Consider the following 17,773-nt stretch of genomic DNA (forward strand, 5'->3'; position numbering starts at 1 on the left):
TGCCAATCTCTGTCTCAGTCATGTGGGTGCAATAGGAAAGAATGCTTAGAAAATGTCTGTCTTGGTAGCATTTACATTATAACTGAGGATAGTAGAAAATGACATTTTAAAATAAATGTATTTACCGTGTGTTAAATGATGGATATTATGGAGAAAATAAAGCAGAAGTAAGAAGGAAAAAAGTAGCCATGAAGTGAAAACTCAAACAATGCAGGTTAGGGAAGGTTCTGCTAAGAGGATAGAATTTGAAGAAATATGTGTCTCTAAGGATGCATACTGCAGGTCATATGCCTACAGTGGAGAGAGACAGGCCTGGGAACAGCTAAGGAGTGTGCCTGGTTACTTGAGGGTCATTGGCAAAGTCTGGCAGAACATTGAAGATGCACTCACAGAAACTATAATGCAGCTAGTGGCTTACACCCACTTTTTGTCATTCAGCCCTTCTAGTGTGCAAACCAGAGAGAGGGTCCTTACCAAACTTTGTCCATGGCTACCCTCACATTAGGGCTCTACCATCCAGAACTGTGAAAAGAGTCCCACTGTATGAACCACCCAGCATGTGACATTTTGATCTGGCAGCATGAGCAGACTAATCTACAGCTTCATTTAGAGTCATAGCCAGGCTCCTTACAGTGGCTTCAGGAACTCACCATCTGGCTGCCCATTAATTGATGTCAGCCCCTCTTAAATTGTTTTCCAGAAAGGGTATACTGAGATACCCGTTTCCAACCACTGGACTTGAACCAAGTGAATAGAATTAGAGGCAAGCTGGCAAAGCGGTATATATAATGATTTGCAGTGCAGTTTTCTGCTCTGCTTCCCACAACTTAAAGAGGTAATTACCTCTTTCTCTCTCTTCGATAAGCAAGACCGTGGCTAACACATAAATAGGTTAACAATAGCTCTGTTGGAAACTTGGAGATTTCTTAGCAGTTTTATTCCAGTGTGGCAAAGAACACTATAAGCAGTGAGCTACTATGAAGTTTATCTTCCGAATGAGGGACTCATTGGTTCTGACACTTCAGTCAGCTTTCAGGTTTTCATATCTCTTGAACTCTGGACCGTATATTCTTCACCAAGGGTGGCAGAGGCATAATGGCAACAGTCAACAGAATGAGAAGAAAACAACGGTATCATAAGAGAACAGTCTCACCTCCAATGGTACGTCGTAAGCTGAAAACCGGTAATTATGCATGCATGCTTATATAATCGTGCCACACATGCACACGTCAGCTCGAGTGGACACTGTCACACACTGTCTACAAGAGTGAACACACAGCACACGAGAGCAGTGATAACACACAGAAGGGATGCTACCGTACCTGGAGAATGAGGCGGCGGGGAGCACATCAGCACAACCCCCTGGCCTTCCCTCACAGAGACTGCACTTCTTGTCCGGCCACTAAAATTTCCCAGATCTGTCAATACAACACAACATTTAGATGTCATGTACAAAGGAAATAAAATTTTAAATAACTATAACAAATTTCACTTATTTTTGTGTTATCTCAACAATGATTATTTTATACCTTTTGGTTTATTGTGTATTGTTGGGAGGGTCTGATAAATCTGTAATCATCCAGTGCTAAATAAAACAATTTAAATAAGTTTACAGTATTCACAAAATACCTTTATATCTATTTACTGTGCATCCTAAGTTGTTAATACAGAAAAAACTAAACAATATAATCTTTGAACGTATTGATCATTTTAGCATTATTTTCTACATACTGATTTTTCAATGAGGAAGGCCTGCCTTTCACAAGGAGATCCACAGCAGCGGTTAGGAGTGGTACGTGGCCAGCCTGCTACCTCATTAGCTGCCATGCCTCAGCTGTGTGTAAAAACAAGCATGAGTTTGCGAAGTGAGAGACACTTGATGCCATAATGAAATAGAATGAGCCTGTAAGATGCTCTTCTCTCTAAGAGTGGCTGTGGATGTCATGTTTTTCCATTTTATGGAGCAATGAAAGGGCACCTCTGGATTAATTATCCTCATTTTTTTTGGCTAGTCCAGGCATGGTAAAGCTAGTGAAACTTATGTGTGTGCTGGGGTCAGCTGCCTTCCTCCAAATTATATTACATTTACAGAGATGCAAGTGTCCTAGAGGAAAACGGTCCTGAAGTGGACAATGTAAATTTGTCTGTATTTAATTGTTGTGCTTGATCTATGCACCTACAGGTTTCATCTTTCTCAGTAAATTAGCCTGACTAGCATCACGGATTTGAAAACGGTTATCTTGTACATGGTGGTTTCTTAGATAAATACTGTCTCAGAATGGAGGTCTCCATGATAAATGCTTTTTTAAAGTGTTCACCATTCTTTCCTTTTACATATTTTAAAAATTTTTTCTCTTATAAATAATATGTTTTGTGGAAATACAATTTAGAGCCTCAACCACTATTTAGCAACCTAACAACTGGTTAAGTTAATCAAAAGATTCTAGTGGGCAGATGTGGAGACAGTGTCTAGTTTTGCATATTATTCCATCCCCTTTTACAGTCTCGTGTTTCAAATTAAAAGTCTTGTTTGTGCTAAGACGGTAAATAACACTGAGGTATGTCACACCACTCTTGACACTTTTAGCTTTTAAAACAGGGTCTCACTAATTTGTCCATTTTGTCCTTGAACTCACGGTGTGAACCAGGTCTATCAAGGCCTCCAGGCCCCACCTCTCCCTCCCCAATGGCTGGTGTTACACCAAGGGCCAGACAATCAGGCTCTCCTTATTAGTTTATTTTAATGAAAAGTAGTTTTCTTAATTTTTAAATTCATAACCAGATTTTATTCAAACTAAGGCACAGTGATGAAGGACTCAGACTTAGTGAAAATATAGTTGTGGGTTAAAAGCAGAATAAAAAAAATATTGAGGAGTTTAGACTGAATTCTTTGCTACATAATGAATAAGGAAGCTATTTACATAGCAGCCAGACAGAGGAGAAAGAACAGTGTAGTTGATTAATTTTATCAAGTGCAGTGGCATGCTTGAAAAACAAAAAAAAATAATTATTTAAATAAGAAAACACATTCTTCCATTGAGCATACATGCATTTCCCAAAAGGCCACTCTGTGGGTGTCTGCCTGTAAGAATGTCAGTGCCATGAGCTTCAGTGGCAAAGAGTGAGCCAACATGCACGTGTTTGTGTGAAACACGAATGGACATGGCTCGTGCCTTTAAATGCATACATATCGGCTCTTAGGAACAGAGCCTGTATCCTGTTCTCCCAGAAATTGCTCTCAAATGGAGATATGAGAATAACAAAAGTTTGAAGTTGACTTTTTTGGACTGCCCTGCTGAAAGGACAAATAGACATCCCATGATGAGCCAATGGGTGTCCCAGAGCTCCACTATGTCTTCAGGGAGTGCTGATCCTCACCAAACTCACAGATTCATAAAAGGCAAAACCTGTTTTGATATCAACTTAGTTAGATTGACTTGTAATTGATTATAAAAAGTACATGCAATCTCAAAATACAGTTCAGGATGTAATTACTCTGCAATTTTCCTTTCTTCATGTTGATTTCTGGGCCACCCCTTTCCTTCAAGTCTTCAGATGGAAGCTGTAATTTCTAATTGTTGTGTTTTAAAATATTCTTTTTAGCTGTAGTGTTTTCAATTTACTTATTATGCTAAAAAGAATATTTTGAGATTGCAATGCCTGAAAGATCACATTCGGCTCTCCCTGCCGTTCTGTGCACATCTGTGTGGACACAACACATGATGTTTTCACAGAGTTGCCCATGATTCACCATTTCCTCAGAGCCACAGCACTGCTATCACAAAGCTAAATGGATATTTTTCAATTATAAATACTTTTTAAAAAAGTTTAGAAATGTTTTAGTTTTTATTCTGCCTTGGCTTTCAGGGCTGAGTATAGAACACGGGCCTTCTGCAGCCTAGGTCAGCAGTTTGTTAGTGCTCTGTACTCCCAGGCCCAGAAATGATTGATTTTTTGGCTTATATCTCTGGAATGTGGTCAAGCGGCCACATCTGGCTGTATGCTCTATCTTCTGTCTTGTTCTGTCTGCTTCTAATAATGGCTGGTGCTTCTTCGCAGGAAGACTGGCAATTTCAAACTAAACTCCTTGTGGTGCAGGGATTCCAGCAGCATCTTGCAGGTAATCCAGAGCCTGCCTTCCTCAATAGAGAAAGGAGACAGAGTCTTAAGGGATCTTTGAGTCAGGGACTGCCTTCCTCACTGTCATGATGTCAATAGAGAAAAGTACATGATTATTACTCTATGAACTCTTAAATGAATTTTGTGGCCACATCTCTCAATGAGTCATCTATGGCAGGAAGCAGTGGACATGGGGCAACAGCATAAGAAAGTAGAAGTTACTGGGTGTGGTGGCACACACCTTTAATCCCAGTACTCAAGAGGCAGAGGCAGGCAGATCTCTGCGATTTTGTGGCCATCCCGGTCCATAAAGTGAGTCCAGGACAGCCAGTGTAACACAGAGAAACTCTTTCTCAGAGGAAGGAAGAAAGAAAGAAAGAAAGAAAGAAAGAAAGAAAGAAAGAAAGAAAAGAAAGGAGGAAAGAAAGAAAGGTTGGACTCTCTCCTCAACATGACTGCCTCTGAAAGACAGCCATGTTTCAATTATGAAGACTTTTGAAAATTAAAAGTATGCTGAGAAATAGTAGAAAAGTCAAGAGTTTTTTTCTTTTGGTTTGGGGTTTGTTTGTTTGTTTTCTGTTTTGCCACACAGCACTCTAGTAAAGCATGTCTTATATGGCAAACATCTTGATTGCTATAAACTTGGGGAAAACACACCTGACTCGGAGCAGACAATGTATTTGGATATACTTAAGAAATTTAGAAATTGTCTAGCAGGCATGTATGCAGCATGGATATTTATCATTTTAATACATATTATATTCATGCATTAAAGAAGGAAATGAAATTGCTTCATTTTCTTGCAATCAGTACAAAGCCTGAGAATACAGATCCCACTGACATGGCCCTGAAATGACAGTCTGAGTTTTAAACTGAAAGGAACTGTACATGATGCTCAGACAAATAAGAGATGAGGATGTCCGTGGTCCAGGACCTAGGAGCTGCAAGCCTGGCCTCTGATCTGAGCTTTGTGCAGTAGAAACAGAAAGAACTCGAATTTCAGTTGTAGCTGATAGGCTAGTCATACCTTTGCATGCAAAGAGAGACATACAATAGTTGACATGATGGACAGCTTTGATGACAGACTGTGGATTCTGCACAAATGATGTCGTAGATTCTGGCTTGCACTTCTATGCATCTATGCACACTGTACTCCAAATACTGCATTCTCATCCAGTGATATGGAAAAGATACAGATATGTCGATATGTCATGTGGACTTGGACAAGGTTGCCATAGCTCAGAGATGGGCTACCATCTGGGTGAATGAGCCTGAAATTTTATAGCATTTTCAAAACCATGTTTATGGGTGATAAATACATGACTCATGACTGTAAGGTATAAACACATGGGCAACAATGCTCATCCTCTCCTTTCATTGCCCCTCCCTCCCTCCCTCCCTCTCCTCTTCTCCATTTCTTTTTCTTTCTCGTCTGCCTTCCTAAGTTACTTCTATCAGCTACTATTTTCTCTTCTTGAGTTAAAAAACCTTTCTACATTGGATCTACTTATGTTGCTCAGGCTAGTCTTAAAATTCTGAGCTCAAGTGACCCCCACACCCCTGTGCCTTGGTCTTTCAAGTAACTGAGACCACTGGTCCATGGTGACAAACCTGCTCATATGTGTGAGAAAACTAAATAGCACACAAAACAAAGACAGTGTTATATACAGTGAGGAGACATGATTATTTTTACACCCAAACTGACTAGTAACTGGGGAAAGACAAGTATTCATTTACCTGATATTACAAGTTAAGAAAGATTTCCTTCTGCAAGACTTCAAAAAGATCACACTTCTGGGGGAGGTGCAACAGGAGTAACTATCGGAAACTATTAAAGACGACAAGCAATGCTACAGAATTGGGAATGAATGCTGTGGCTCCGCTGTGGCCTGAACTTCCATTTCCTTCTACTAAATGCTCAGAATGAAGAGCATATTCCATAGACAGGGGCTGAGGGTTGACTTGGGCTAACTGTGCATTTATCCTGTAGGCAGTACCAGTGGTTGAAAACTGCTGATGCCTTGAGCCTCCCCTTACACATATGTACCCAATGGGCAGTTTGATCTTCATTGTGGGTCCCCTTGTAATTTGAGTGTATGCTCTCTATGACATGGAGTCTGTTGTCCTCTTTCTGTCAATTTGTCCTCATTGGACTGCCTTGCCTGGTCTCAGTGGATGAGGCTGAGCTCAGTCCTGATACCATTTGATGTGCTTGGATGGGTTGGGTGTGGCTTTTCTGAGGACAAGGAATGGGGGATAGGGGGAAGAGGGTGGGAGGGAGGAACCTGAAATAGAGGAGAAAGGGGGCTATAATTGGGATATAAAGTGAATATATAAATTAAAACTAAATCTTGAAAAAAGTGTTGTGAACACAGATTTGATTTGGTACAAATCCCAAACGTTTTCTTAAAATTCAGAGTTGGATGTCCTATAAAAAGTAAAGCCTTGAAAATGGTAAATTTCATGAAGATTATTAGAAACTTGTGTTTTATTTGGTTTCCACAATTAATAGGTATTTGGATGAAAGAAGTCAGTATGAGAGTTCTCGCTAGCTCTGTGACTGCTGTAGAGACACAGTTTACAACACTCTTTCAAAAAGGTTAATTACAGTTTTTCATCTTCTGTTTTATCCTCAGGGTCATTCATGTCACTGTCTGGGAGATTGTTTTTGGTGTGTCTTATGACACATATGACAAAATATTCCATGAGAAAAACTGGTCAGCTTTCATTCAGAAATATTTTTAGTATAAAAATCCCTTTTTAAAGGTTGCAAAACCGATGTATTTAATTTAGCTATTTGTAGCAACTACTTTCATTTCTACAAGAATTTAAGTAAGGTGGGACTATGACACAAATACTTCTGCTTTAAATATTACTAGGTTGTGTGTGTGTGTGTGTGTGTGTGTGTGTGTGTGAGAGAGAGAGAGAGAGAGAGAGAGAGAGAGAGAGAGAGAGAGAGAGAGGGAGAGAGAGAAGAGAAGAGAAGAGAAGAGAAGAGAAGAGAAGAGAAGAGAAGAGAAGAGAAAAAGTAGAGAGGGGAGAGGAGAGAGAGTAAAGACAAATGCCTCCCTGTGTGTTTTGCCATGGATGCATATGCATGCTTGTGTTCAAAAAGGGTGTATTTGTATGCTAGGCCAGGAGCCATTCAAGAGTTTGAAGTTGGACAAAGATGGCCTTTAGAAGTTTAGGTAGAATCTTCAATAAATACAGCTAACTAAAATGTATTTTCCAAAAGATGAGTGTTTAATAGGTGAGAAAGTGAACAAGGAAGAAAACATTCATTATATTTGTTTCCAAAAACATTTAATTTATCATTTTCTAGTCATATAGCCACTCATGAGCATGTACTATCCCCACAATCTATAATAGCCAAGATTCTTTTTTTTTTGCATTTTTCTTAATTTATTCTTGTTACATCTCAATGTTTATCCCATCCCTTGTATCCTCCCTTTCCTCCCCCCCCCCCCATTTTCCCATTATTCCCCTCCCCTATGACTGTTCCTGAGGGGATTACCTCCCCCTGTATATGCTCATAAGGTATCAAGTCTCTTCTTGGCTACCAGCTGTCCTTCCTCTGAGTGCCACCAGGTCTCCCCCTCCAGGGGACATGGTCAAATGTGAGGCACCAGAGTACATGAGAAAGTCATATCCCACTCTCCACTCAACTGTGGAGAATATTCTGACCATTGGCTAGATTCTTGTTTGATTATTTCACTATGTTTTATTTGTTTACCTTAGGCTCCTGTGCATGTGGGAGATTTGCACCTGCCTATTATGTGGGTAGAGGTCAGAGGACAGGTTGCACAAGTTTGCTCTCTCCTACTACCTGTGTTCCCAGGGAATCCAATTTAAGCCACTTGGCTTGGTGGCAGGTGATCCTACCTGTAGATCCATCTCACTAGCCCCAGACTAATAGCAATTCTTAAAATATAACTGTGTTTGCTAATGGTAGCTGGATGGAAAGCCATAGAGGCACAGAGTTGTGTGGTGTTTTATTGTTGGTTGTGACCTTACAGCTAGTGATCAATGGGAGACCCAGGGAGAGTCTGAGACCTCTATTCATTGAAGAGGGCACAGAGATTAACAAAAGTACAGAATTTCAGAGCCAGGAGCATGGCAGCATTCCAGACGATTACATCAGTATTTTAAGTCACTGCATTGTCAACTATTAGCTTAGAATGATTTTCATTGATGGAATTGTTTATTTAATTTTTTGTATGATAATATATGTAATAATGCTGTAACTCTCTTAAATATTTGATTCAAGTTAGCTCTGAATAGAGCATAATAGGACATTTCCAATAATGTAATTTATTTCTGCAGAGTATCCGTTTAGCTAATTATAGGTATCTCAAAAACACACTCTATTATGCAAAGATAAGGATGGAATTAAGATACAGATGTAATAAGGTAAATCTACAAGGGGTGATAAAAAGTCCTAATAAAACTTCGTAGGGGCTTGAGTTTTCTGTGGTGACATACATCAGACCAGTTGAACAAATACTTGCCAAGTCTTGCTGGTTTCATTGCATATTATCAGACACACAAATCACCCAGGCTCACCAATTGCACACTGGAAATAAAGGAAGCTAGCTCATGTTTTCCTTGAAGGAGGCACTTTAAAATTCATTTATAAGTGAAACTAATTTGTAACTACTTTTGTGTAAAGGTAAATTGTCTAGAGAGCATGGTAAATATGGTTTTGATGTTAGATTATTTCTCTGGTGTTTAAAAGTTATGAAATGCTATTTCAGTCATGAAACATTACATATGAAGAAATAATCTGAACTATGGCATGATGTACATAAATTTGTTTATATAATCTGGGGAAGAATAGTAAGCTTGGAAGAGACCTTAAACTTATTTTGACAAATATCTAAGTTCAATATAAACAAGGATATAAATAATGTATTTCCTGAATTCCTGAGTCCATTTCTTTCCAAATTCTGATCAGCATTAGTTCATCAAAACCATGGGAAACTGAAGCTAAGGATGATGTGCATGCTGTAATCCTAGCACTAGGACAGCTGAGGGCAGTCAGTGCTACATAATGAGAACCAGTCTCAGAACAATAACAACACACACACACACACATACACACACACTCATACACACACACATACACATACACACATACACACACATACACACACATACAAACATACATACACACACATACACACACATACACACACATACACACACATACATACACACACATACACACATGCACACACACATACACACACATACATACACACATACACACATACACACACACATACACACATACACACACATACACATACATACACACACATACACACACATACACACACATACACACACATACACACACACATACACACACACAAACACACATACACACACATACACACACATACACACACATACACACACACATACACACACAAACACACATACACACACATACACACACATACACACATACATACACACACAAACACACATACACACACATACACACATACATACACACACATACACACACATACACACACATACACATACACACACATACACATACATACACACACATACACACACATACACACACATACACACACAAACACACATACACACACATACACACACATACACACATACATACACACACACAAACACACATACATACACACATACACACACCCACATACACACATACATACACACACATACACACATACACACAAATACACACACATACACACACATACATACACACATACACACACCCACATACACACATACATACACACACATACACACATACCTACATATACACACATACACACACACATACACACATACATACACACACATACACACAAATACACACACATACACACACATACACACACATGCACACACACATATACACATACATATACACATACACACACATACACACACATATACACATACATACACACACATACACACACACACACACATACACACACACACAAAGAATACAGTATGTAAGAGGCTTTGCATAGCAAAGACCCATAGAGATGGCGTAAAGGTGTCAAGTAGTAAAAATCTCAAGCTGTTTAGCATATCGATTCCTGAACACTGTGCATCTTTCCGTTGCCTCCCAGATGGTTTGTAACCTTTTGTTAAATGATCACTTATCTTTCTTCAGCCTTCTTCCTGTGGGGAGCTGGTGGAGCCCTTAGACATGTGTGGTGTGGACTTGCCATGTCAAGGACGGAATGCCTCAGGCAAATGGGAAAGGCAAAGCTTTCCCTCCCTACCCAGGCTCAGCGGAATGGCAAAGCCCCTCCTCTGGTCCAATTATGGATGTTATGAATGATTGACCTTTAGCTAAAAGCAGTATGTGCATAAACTATGAGCCACAGATGCTGGAGACCACTTGCCTAGATTAGCCCAATCTGCTTCCTCTTAAGCTGTATGCAATAAATACACTGCTTGAACCAGATAGATAAGTAAATACACTGCACTTTGTTGCTGGGGCCACTTCATCAGAATCACTAACCAATCCCATCCCAGCGTTTCTGTCCATGGTCTGTGTGTCTGTCCTTTCCTCATCCCGTCTTCAACATCCACCCAAGTTTCTAGGGCTCAGTTGCAGAGATCACAGCACTCTCCATTTCATCCCAATGTATTACCAGCCTGGATCCTACTCTGTGCATAAGTAAACATAGATGAAGAGAAAAAGTCAACCATGGTCACCTGGTCTGCTCCGAGTTCACGTGTCTTCAGTTGATCTCAGTGACCACTGGTCCCTGGGTCTAGAAGGCACCCCAGATATCTACTTTTCTCACATTAGTTTTTATTCAGTGCTGAGATGATTTTTAAGATGGTGTCTTTGACTCTGAGTATAACATTCTCTTTGTCAACCTAAGTGTTATGCGTTTTAATAAGTTTTTTTTTCTTCCTGATCAAACCCCGTTCTAAATTGCATAAGACTCCCAGTAATCATAGTCTCTAGGATCATACTGTGGGATAAAGGGGAATTTTCCATAATCAACTAATATGTATGCTTGAGTGTTTTCCTCTACTAAATTTGTTTTCAACGGCTGTGTGTACTGCAGAGCACTAGGGACAGTCCCAGCTCCATATAAAGTGTAATGCAATGTAAATCGCTGCCTTCTCGATTCCCCCAGCTCATTTACTGCTTTACACTTAAGGCAAGTACAGCCAATTTGCATATTTTTCCTTTAAGTGATATAACCTCAACCATTCTATCTGCATTTTTTACACCTTGCTTAATTAAAACCTCTTAGGGCGCTTCTCCAACTCATGACTCAGCAGCCAAGTGATCAATTTCCAATCCATCTTACAATTTGACAAAAACCTCATGTTTTCCCTTAAGGCAATTATCCTGCCACTGCCCTTGAGCCAGAAGTCTCTCTCCTCATCAAGTATGTCCAGGAGTTTTAATTGTGATCTTCGCTTAGGCTATATTAATGATAAAGTCATGTTGGGATAATGTACAATTTTATACATGACTTTATTTGCTAGTGTGACGCCTTCTGCATATGGAATTGTCCATAATGAAAGATTGAATATTAAATCATCACAGTCCAGAAACCAGAGCATGGGGAATGATTCTACATGTCTGCTGTACAGGAATTAGTTAGTGAGTAGATGCACATTAAAAAATTAGTTGAATCAAAGTAAAGTGAATAAATCGAATTTATGCATTTCTTCCTACCTGAGTCCTGTTCTGATGCTAGAACTTTTTGAAAGGTACTTTTAATAAAATTTCTTCAACATAGATTACTTTTTGTGGAAAATTTAAACACATGAAGAAAATCTTTATAGAACGAAGCTAGTTGGGACACGAAGGACGAACTGAACCTGTCATGTCTTGCTTGCTGGTGTCCATTTACACCTATAGCTCCTCTACAATCACATACATGAGAGAACCCTGCAGGAACTGTGGGGTCTTTCAGAAAGATGCTTTTGTTCGTGGTAAGTTATTGAATCTGCATTACCCACACTGCTGAGGGCACCTCACAGTCTAGTGCAAGGGTAGGCAGACAATTTTCTTTTTAATGTAAAGCGTCCGCTAGTCAATATTTGAGGCTGTGTAGCTCAAAAGACAAAGTCCAGGGTATCATGAAGTACTATCAAAGTTTACCATGCAGCAGGGTGCCACTGTTTTCAATATTTTACCCATTTAAATGTGTAAAGTCCTTGCTCTGTGAGCATGGACACCTAAATTCGGTGCTCAGAAAGCATTTGAAAAAGCCAGTTTGGAGGTGCGCACTTGTAATGGAGACATCTTAGATCCTTGGTTCTTGCTGGCTGGGAAGCCGAGTCGAACTAGTGATTCCCAGCAGTGAAAGCCCCTGTCTCAGCAGTGGTAGGTGGTGACTGGGTGATGCTTGTGGTTGGCCTCTGTCTCACCCATGCCCATGATCACAGAGTTGAGTGTTAGAACCACTCACTGCCACTGGACTTCTGTCCCTTGAACTTAGGCCCACATAACCATGGATGATACACTTTTGTCTCCTTACCCATGAAAAGCTCATCATAGCCTTTATGCAATATCCTTATCAAGAGACAGAGCTTCGTGTTTTCAAACAGAAATCTAGTTTGCAGTCTAGTTTATAGTGAGCCCTCTATAAATGTTCACTGTTGGCACTCTATGCACCAGGGAGCATTTTCATCCTACATCCGGTATCACAAATGTTTACTGAACAGAGTTTAATTTTTTGTTCCTTTCTTTTTCTTCATTAAATAAGCCTTCTTGCCTGCTGTGTGTTAGGGGTTGTGCTGAACACTTAATCTTTCTGTTTTGGTTTGGGTTGTTTTGCTTTACAGACAGGCGCTTTCTGTGCACCCAAGGCTGTCCTGGAACTGGCTAGTTTCTAAAGCCAAGCATGAACGAATGCAGGCATCCTGCACCACACTGCCAGGTGCTAGGATTTTAGCTGAGCTATTGCAGCTGCCTGCTAATGCTGCTGATCTGATAAACCTAAGTTCTAAGTTGAATTTAGACTCAGAAAAAAATTTAGGCTATTCTATGTTCTTAAACAGAGACGATATGACCAATAACAGTTCTCTAAAATTATGATAATCTTAATAGCCTACAATTTCAATATCATTTTAAATCAAGTTTATTAAAGATTCGGATATGAGGCTGACCATAAATATTCTTAGTATTACTGGATGCTTGCTACCTGAAAAACATCATGATATGATTCTTATATGCCTGTTCAAATATGCATATATGAATAGATATTATTTAACTCCTCTTACGGCATCTTGTTCATTCCCCTTATTATGCTAAAAATGTTTACTTTGCTAATGAGGAGCTGATGCTCTAAAACATTATCTACATATCCAAATGTAGCACTGCCTCTAAGTATAACAGTGAAATTCTAAGTACAGTTACTGATGCCTAAGACCCTCAGTCACAATCACTATGTAGACATTTTAACAATAACAGCATGGTGAGATTTATAGTTGTGGAGACACAGGTGATGCTCGTAGGATAAAGAGACTGATAACAAAGTGAATTCTAGGGGAAGTAGACTCAGAAATCACAAGTCACTCATTCTACAAGCACTGAGGATATACTGACACTGAATAACCATAGAAAGGCGCTGAAGAGGAAATATGTATAACGCATAGTGTCTGCTTCATTACACTTATTTTTTCTTCCACTCTTTTTGAGTCCATTTTGTGTTGAGGGCTTATAGGCACTGAGGACACAGCCTTTCAAGCAATATTCACTGATAGCTGTTTTTAATTTTCGTCTTTAAGGAATCCAAGTGTTTATACATTACCTTGTTTGCCCATCACTCTCTTTCCCTTTACCAAAATTTGCAAAGATCAGCTAAGCTCTGGAAGATCATTGGGGGTTAATAATACAAAAATGCCATATTATCAAACTATATCACCCTAATGTTTAGACTATATCCTGTCTTTCTCTTAAATTATTTTATAGGACTGTTTAGAAAGTTCAAGATCAATATTAAGCTGTGTGACAAGAAACTCAAAATCAATTGTGCCTTCAACAGTGATGTCACATACATTCCTCTGCTAAGTATAACCTTTCAAATTAGTATTGATGGAAAGATTTCTTGCACTATTCTATTTCAAAAAGCTCTCTTTAAAGGTAAAAAGTTGACATTACCTCGTACTGTCTTTTCAGTATTTAAAAACGGAGCCAAACCTTAAAGTATTGATAATGGCTTTATATTTTGATATGTTCTAACAGCTGCATTTTAAAAATTAATTTCAATTTCTCAATTGTTTAGATTAAAAGCCACTGCTTTGGACTGGACTCCATCTGCTTTCTTCTATAATATGTTCATACACACAAGGTACATTTCTGCCTCTGCCTCTCCTACCTTCCTCTCTGACTCTCTCTGCTTGTAGCTATACATAAGTCCATATGAGTCCTTGTGAAATGACCGTTTCTACCAGAAGCTTCCCCATGGTGGTTCCAAGTGTATGCAGATGATTGCTGATCCTGGAGTGTCTCAAGCACACAGCCCCGAGGAGGATTCAGTGAACAGGTATTACTCATTGGTGGTTTGGCTAATGGTACTAATACCTAGATTAGCTGTATCTTCTGTTTGACCAACACATCATTTGCATGGGTTTTTGTTGATGTTGTTTGTTTGGTTGGTTTGGTTTGGTTTTCAAGCTAGGAATTCTTTGTGTAGCTTTTGTTCAGAAACCAGGCTGGCCTCAAACTCACAGAAATCCACCTGCCTTTGCCTCCCATGTACCACCACCAGCCAGAAGCATGCTTTTCTAAATAGAATTTTTGTGTGGCTCTTCATATATCTGAATATATACATAACACCACTTCCAATTTTAGTAGCTAATTTAATATGGCTATATGTGCCATGTATATGTCATTTACCTCAATGATGTGTGATAAGTCTTCTGTGTAGATATTATTTTTGTCCTCTTCATTGTAAGTATTTTCTTCACCTTAACTTTGTCATATGTAACATAATTTTAACATATGTACAGAGTCATATCTATCTCATGTATCTATCACATATCTATTTTTCTTTTCTAATCTCATGTCGATATGAAGAAATATGTTTATACATTTATTAATAACTCATGTCCAGGCAACATAATTCTCTTCTATTCTAATGAAGAAGTTTAACAGAACTTTTAATCATTACTCTCACTTTAAGACTTAGAAATTTTAATCGAACCCCTACTCTGATCTAGCCAATGGACAGGCCATTCTCCACAGTTATGTAGAGAGTGGGCACTGACTTTGACATGAACTCTGATGCCCCATATTGACCACCTCCCCTTTGTGGGTAGGCCTGGTGGCACTCAAGGAAAGACTAAGCAGGCTACCAAGATGAGACTTGATAGCCTGTGACCAAATAGCGGGGGAGGAGGTCCCCTTGGTCATAGACCTAGGGGAGGGGAATAGGGTGAAAGCAGGAGGGAGGGAGGAACGGGGGGATCCAAGTGATGGGATAATAATTGAGATGTAATTTGAATAAACTAATAAAAATACTTTAAAAGAGACAGAACTTTTTTCTATTACTATATTTCCTGTTAAACACGTCTGGCTCTAGCATTGTTGACAATCTCTCAAGTAACAGTAACAGAGCTTTGTTTGTGATTTACTGTTTGATAAACAAAGCATTTCTCTCTGCACAACACGACTTGAAGCATTTTTGGAATCTTCTAAACTTTCAAAACTGAGCGATCTTTATGTTTCATTCAGATGTGAAAACAAACAGCTTCTTCTGTTTACATTTCACTTGTTACAATTGTCTTCCGAACTAGCCTATGTCTTTATGATCTTTTATCATTTTGTGTTGAGAACTGAGGTCTTGGTGAGTTCACTTTTTTTCTTTAGTGAAATGACTAATACTTATAAAATATTTTAATCTTTTTTTGATCAATGTAATTTCCCAATATAGGTTAAGCTTTTTTGTATTTTGTAGACTCCAATAGACTTTTCACACATCTCCTTTCTCAGCTTCAACACTTGCCCTCATTTTGTGTTGACAATTACTTGCCTTTCTGTTTCTTGATTGGTGTGAGATTTTTCTCTCTTCTTTTCAATTTTTGTTATTGTATCCCTTTCCATATCCAGGGCCCTGTCCTCACTGACTGTTCACAGAGAATAATCATGGTAGTAACAAAATTCACTAATGCTGTGATGTTTGAGTCTTTCTGCTTGTCTCCAACACGCCTCTCATCCGTTTGTCATCCTTTAAACACTGCCTTGTCTTTAGTGGAGCTGATGGCTTCTATGTTGTGACACTCTCAGTCTCTGCATTGCTGTCATTCACTCTGCTTACTGGCTTACTCTGCAAACTCTTCACCCTGCTGCTATTTATGGTGGGTCCCAGCATTCAGTCATAACTGCCAAATGATATTATAAAAACAACTTCTTTGTTTATATGATGGTTATTTTTCCTATGTAATTTTCTTATCATTCTAGCGTATCTGACTTCTTCTGAAGTTCCCCCTCCAAAACACATTTTGTTGATCTTTAATTACTTACTTTTAAAAGGATGGGTGCCCAGAGTGTTTTGCCCAGAGACATTTATTTCTTCATTTCATTTCCTTTAAAGATTTAAATTCTGTAATTTGGAAAGTTAGCATTTCTAGGTCTTTTCTGTTGCCTAGTCCAGCATTCATTTGCAGCATCTATGGTGGGCTTTTGAAAGGCTTTTTTTAGCCACAGAATTCACAGTAACCAGTAAATGCCAAACTCCTTAGGTCTCTTTCTGCCTCATCTTCAGTCCTTCCTCACCAGGCTTATATAATGCAGGTGCATGCAATCTCCTCCAGGCCTGCTTCTGAGTTCTACCCTCAGGTGGGAACCCTTGTCTATACATTTCTAAACTCTTGGTGACATGAACAGAAATATAATTTGGTGACTGAATAGCAAGCACTGACCTTGTAATGTTGTTCCAGACAGAAAGTTTGCCTTTGCATGGCTACCTCCATTCACATGGTTCTGAATTTGACAGAGTACAGCACAGAGCCCATGTGAGCTTCTCTCTCCTCTTTGATGTTGGTTTTTCAGAAGATCTCAGTGCTACACTTGTGGATATAGTTTGCCTCTTTCTACACAATCTTTGGTATTTAACTCTCAGAGTTTAAAAAAAAATTTAAGGAGTAGATAGCCAGTGCCACTTTTACAACAGTGAAGGTTTATGTGTGTTAACTTTTAAAGTCATTGATCCAGCTACATTAAATACATGCTTTTGCTAGATGCCAGTACCTGTCAGAATATACTGGGAATTCCTTGTTTTCAGTTTTAGTTATATTTTTGCAGGTGATAAACCTAAAGCCTATGAAGAAAATTGCCTATAATGTTGAGACTCCCCTCAACCTACTTTTCAGCAGTAGTTTTACATTTTTGTTTGATTAAAGTTATTCCTATTTCAGTCATAACTTTGGTACCTGTTTTGGCATCTGTAGTGAAAAAAGACTAACTTTATTTAAATTAAATCCTCTCTGTCTCTCTGTCTCTGTCTCTGTCTCTCCCTCTGTCTCTCTCTCTGTCTCTGTCTTTCTCTCCCTCTGTGTCTCTGTCTCTGTGTCTCTGTCTCTGTCTCTGTGTCTCTGTCTCTGTGACTCTGTCTCTGTCTCTCTCTCTCTGTCTCTCTGTGTGTGTGTGTGTGTGTGT

At 39.1% G+C, this 17,773-nt stretch overlaps 1 protein-coding gene across 1 annotated transcript in view; it reads right to left on the bottom strand.

The window, feature by feature from the left end:
• Positions 1 to 17,773, bottom strand: part of Cntn5 (contactin 5) — a 445,387-nt gene that overhangs the window by 372,192 nt on the left and 55,422 nt on the right. The window contains exon 5 of the mRNA XM_051156769.1: positions 1,323 to 1,418. Coding sequence (XP_051012726.1) covers positions 1,323 to 1,418 — 96 coding nt within the window. The remainder of the gene's footprint in view (positions 1 to 1,322; positions 1,419 to 17,773) is intronic.

This window comes from Acomys russatus, chromosome 14, assembly GCF_903995435.1.
Source record: "Acomys russatus chromosome 14, mAcoRus1.1, whole genome shotgun sequence".
Classification (NCBI taxonomy): domain Eukaryota; kingdom Metazoa; phylum Chordata; class Mammalia; order Rodentia; family Muridae; genus Acomys; species Acomys russatus.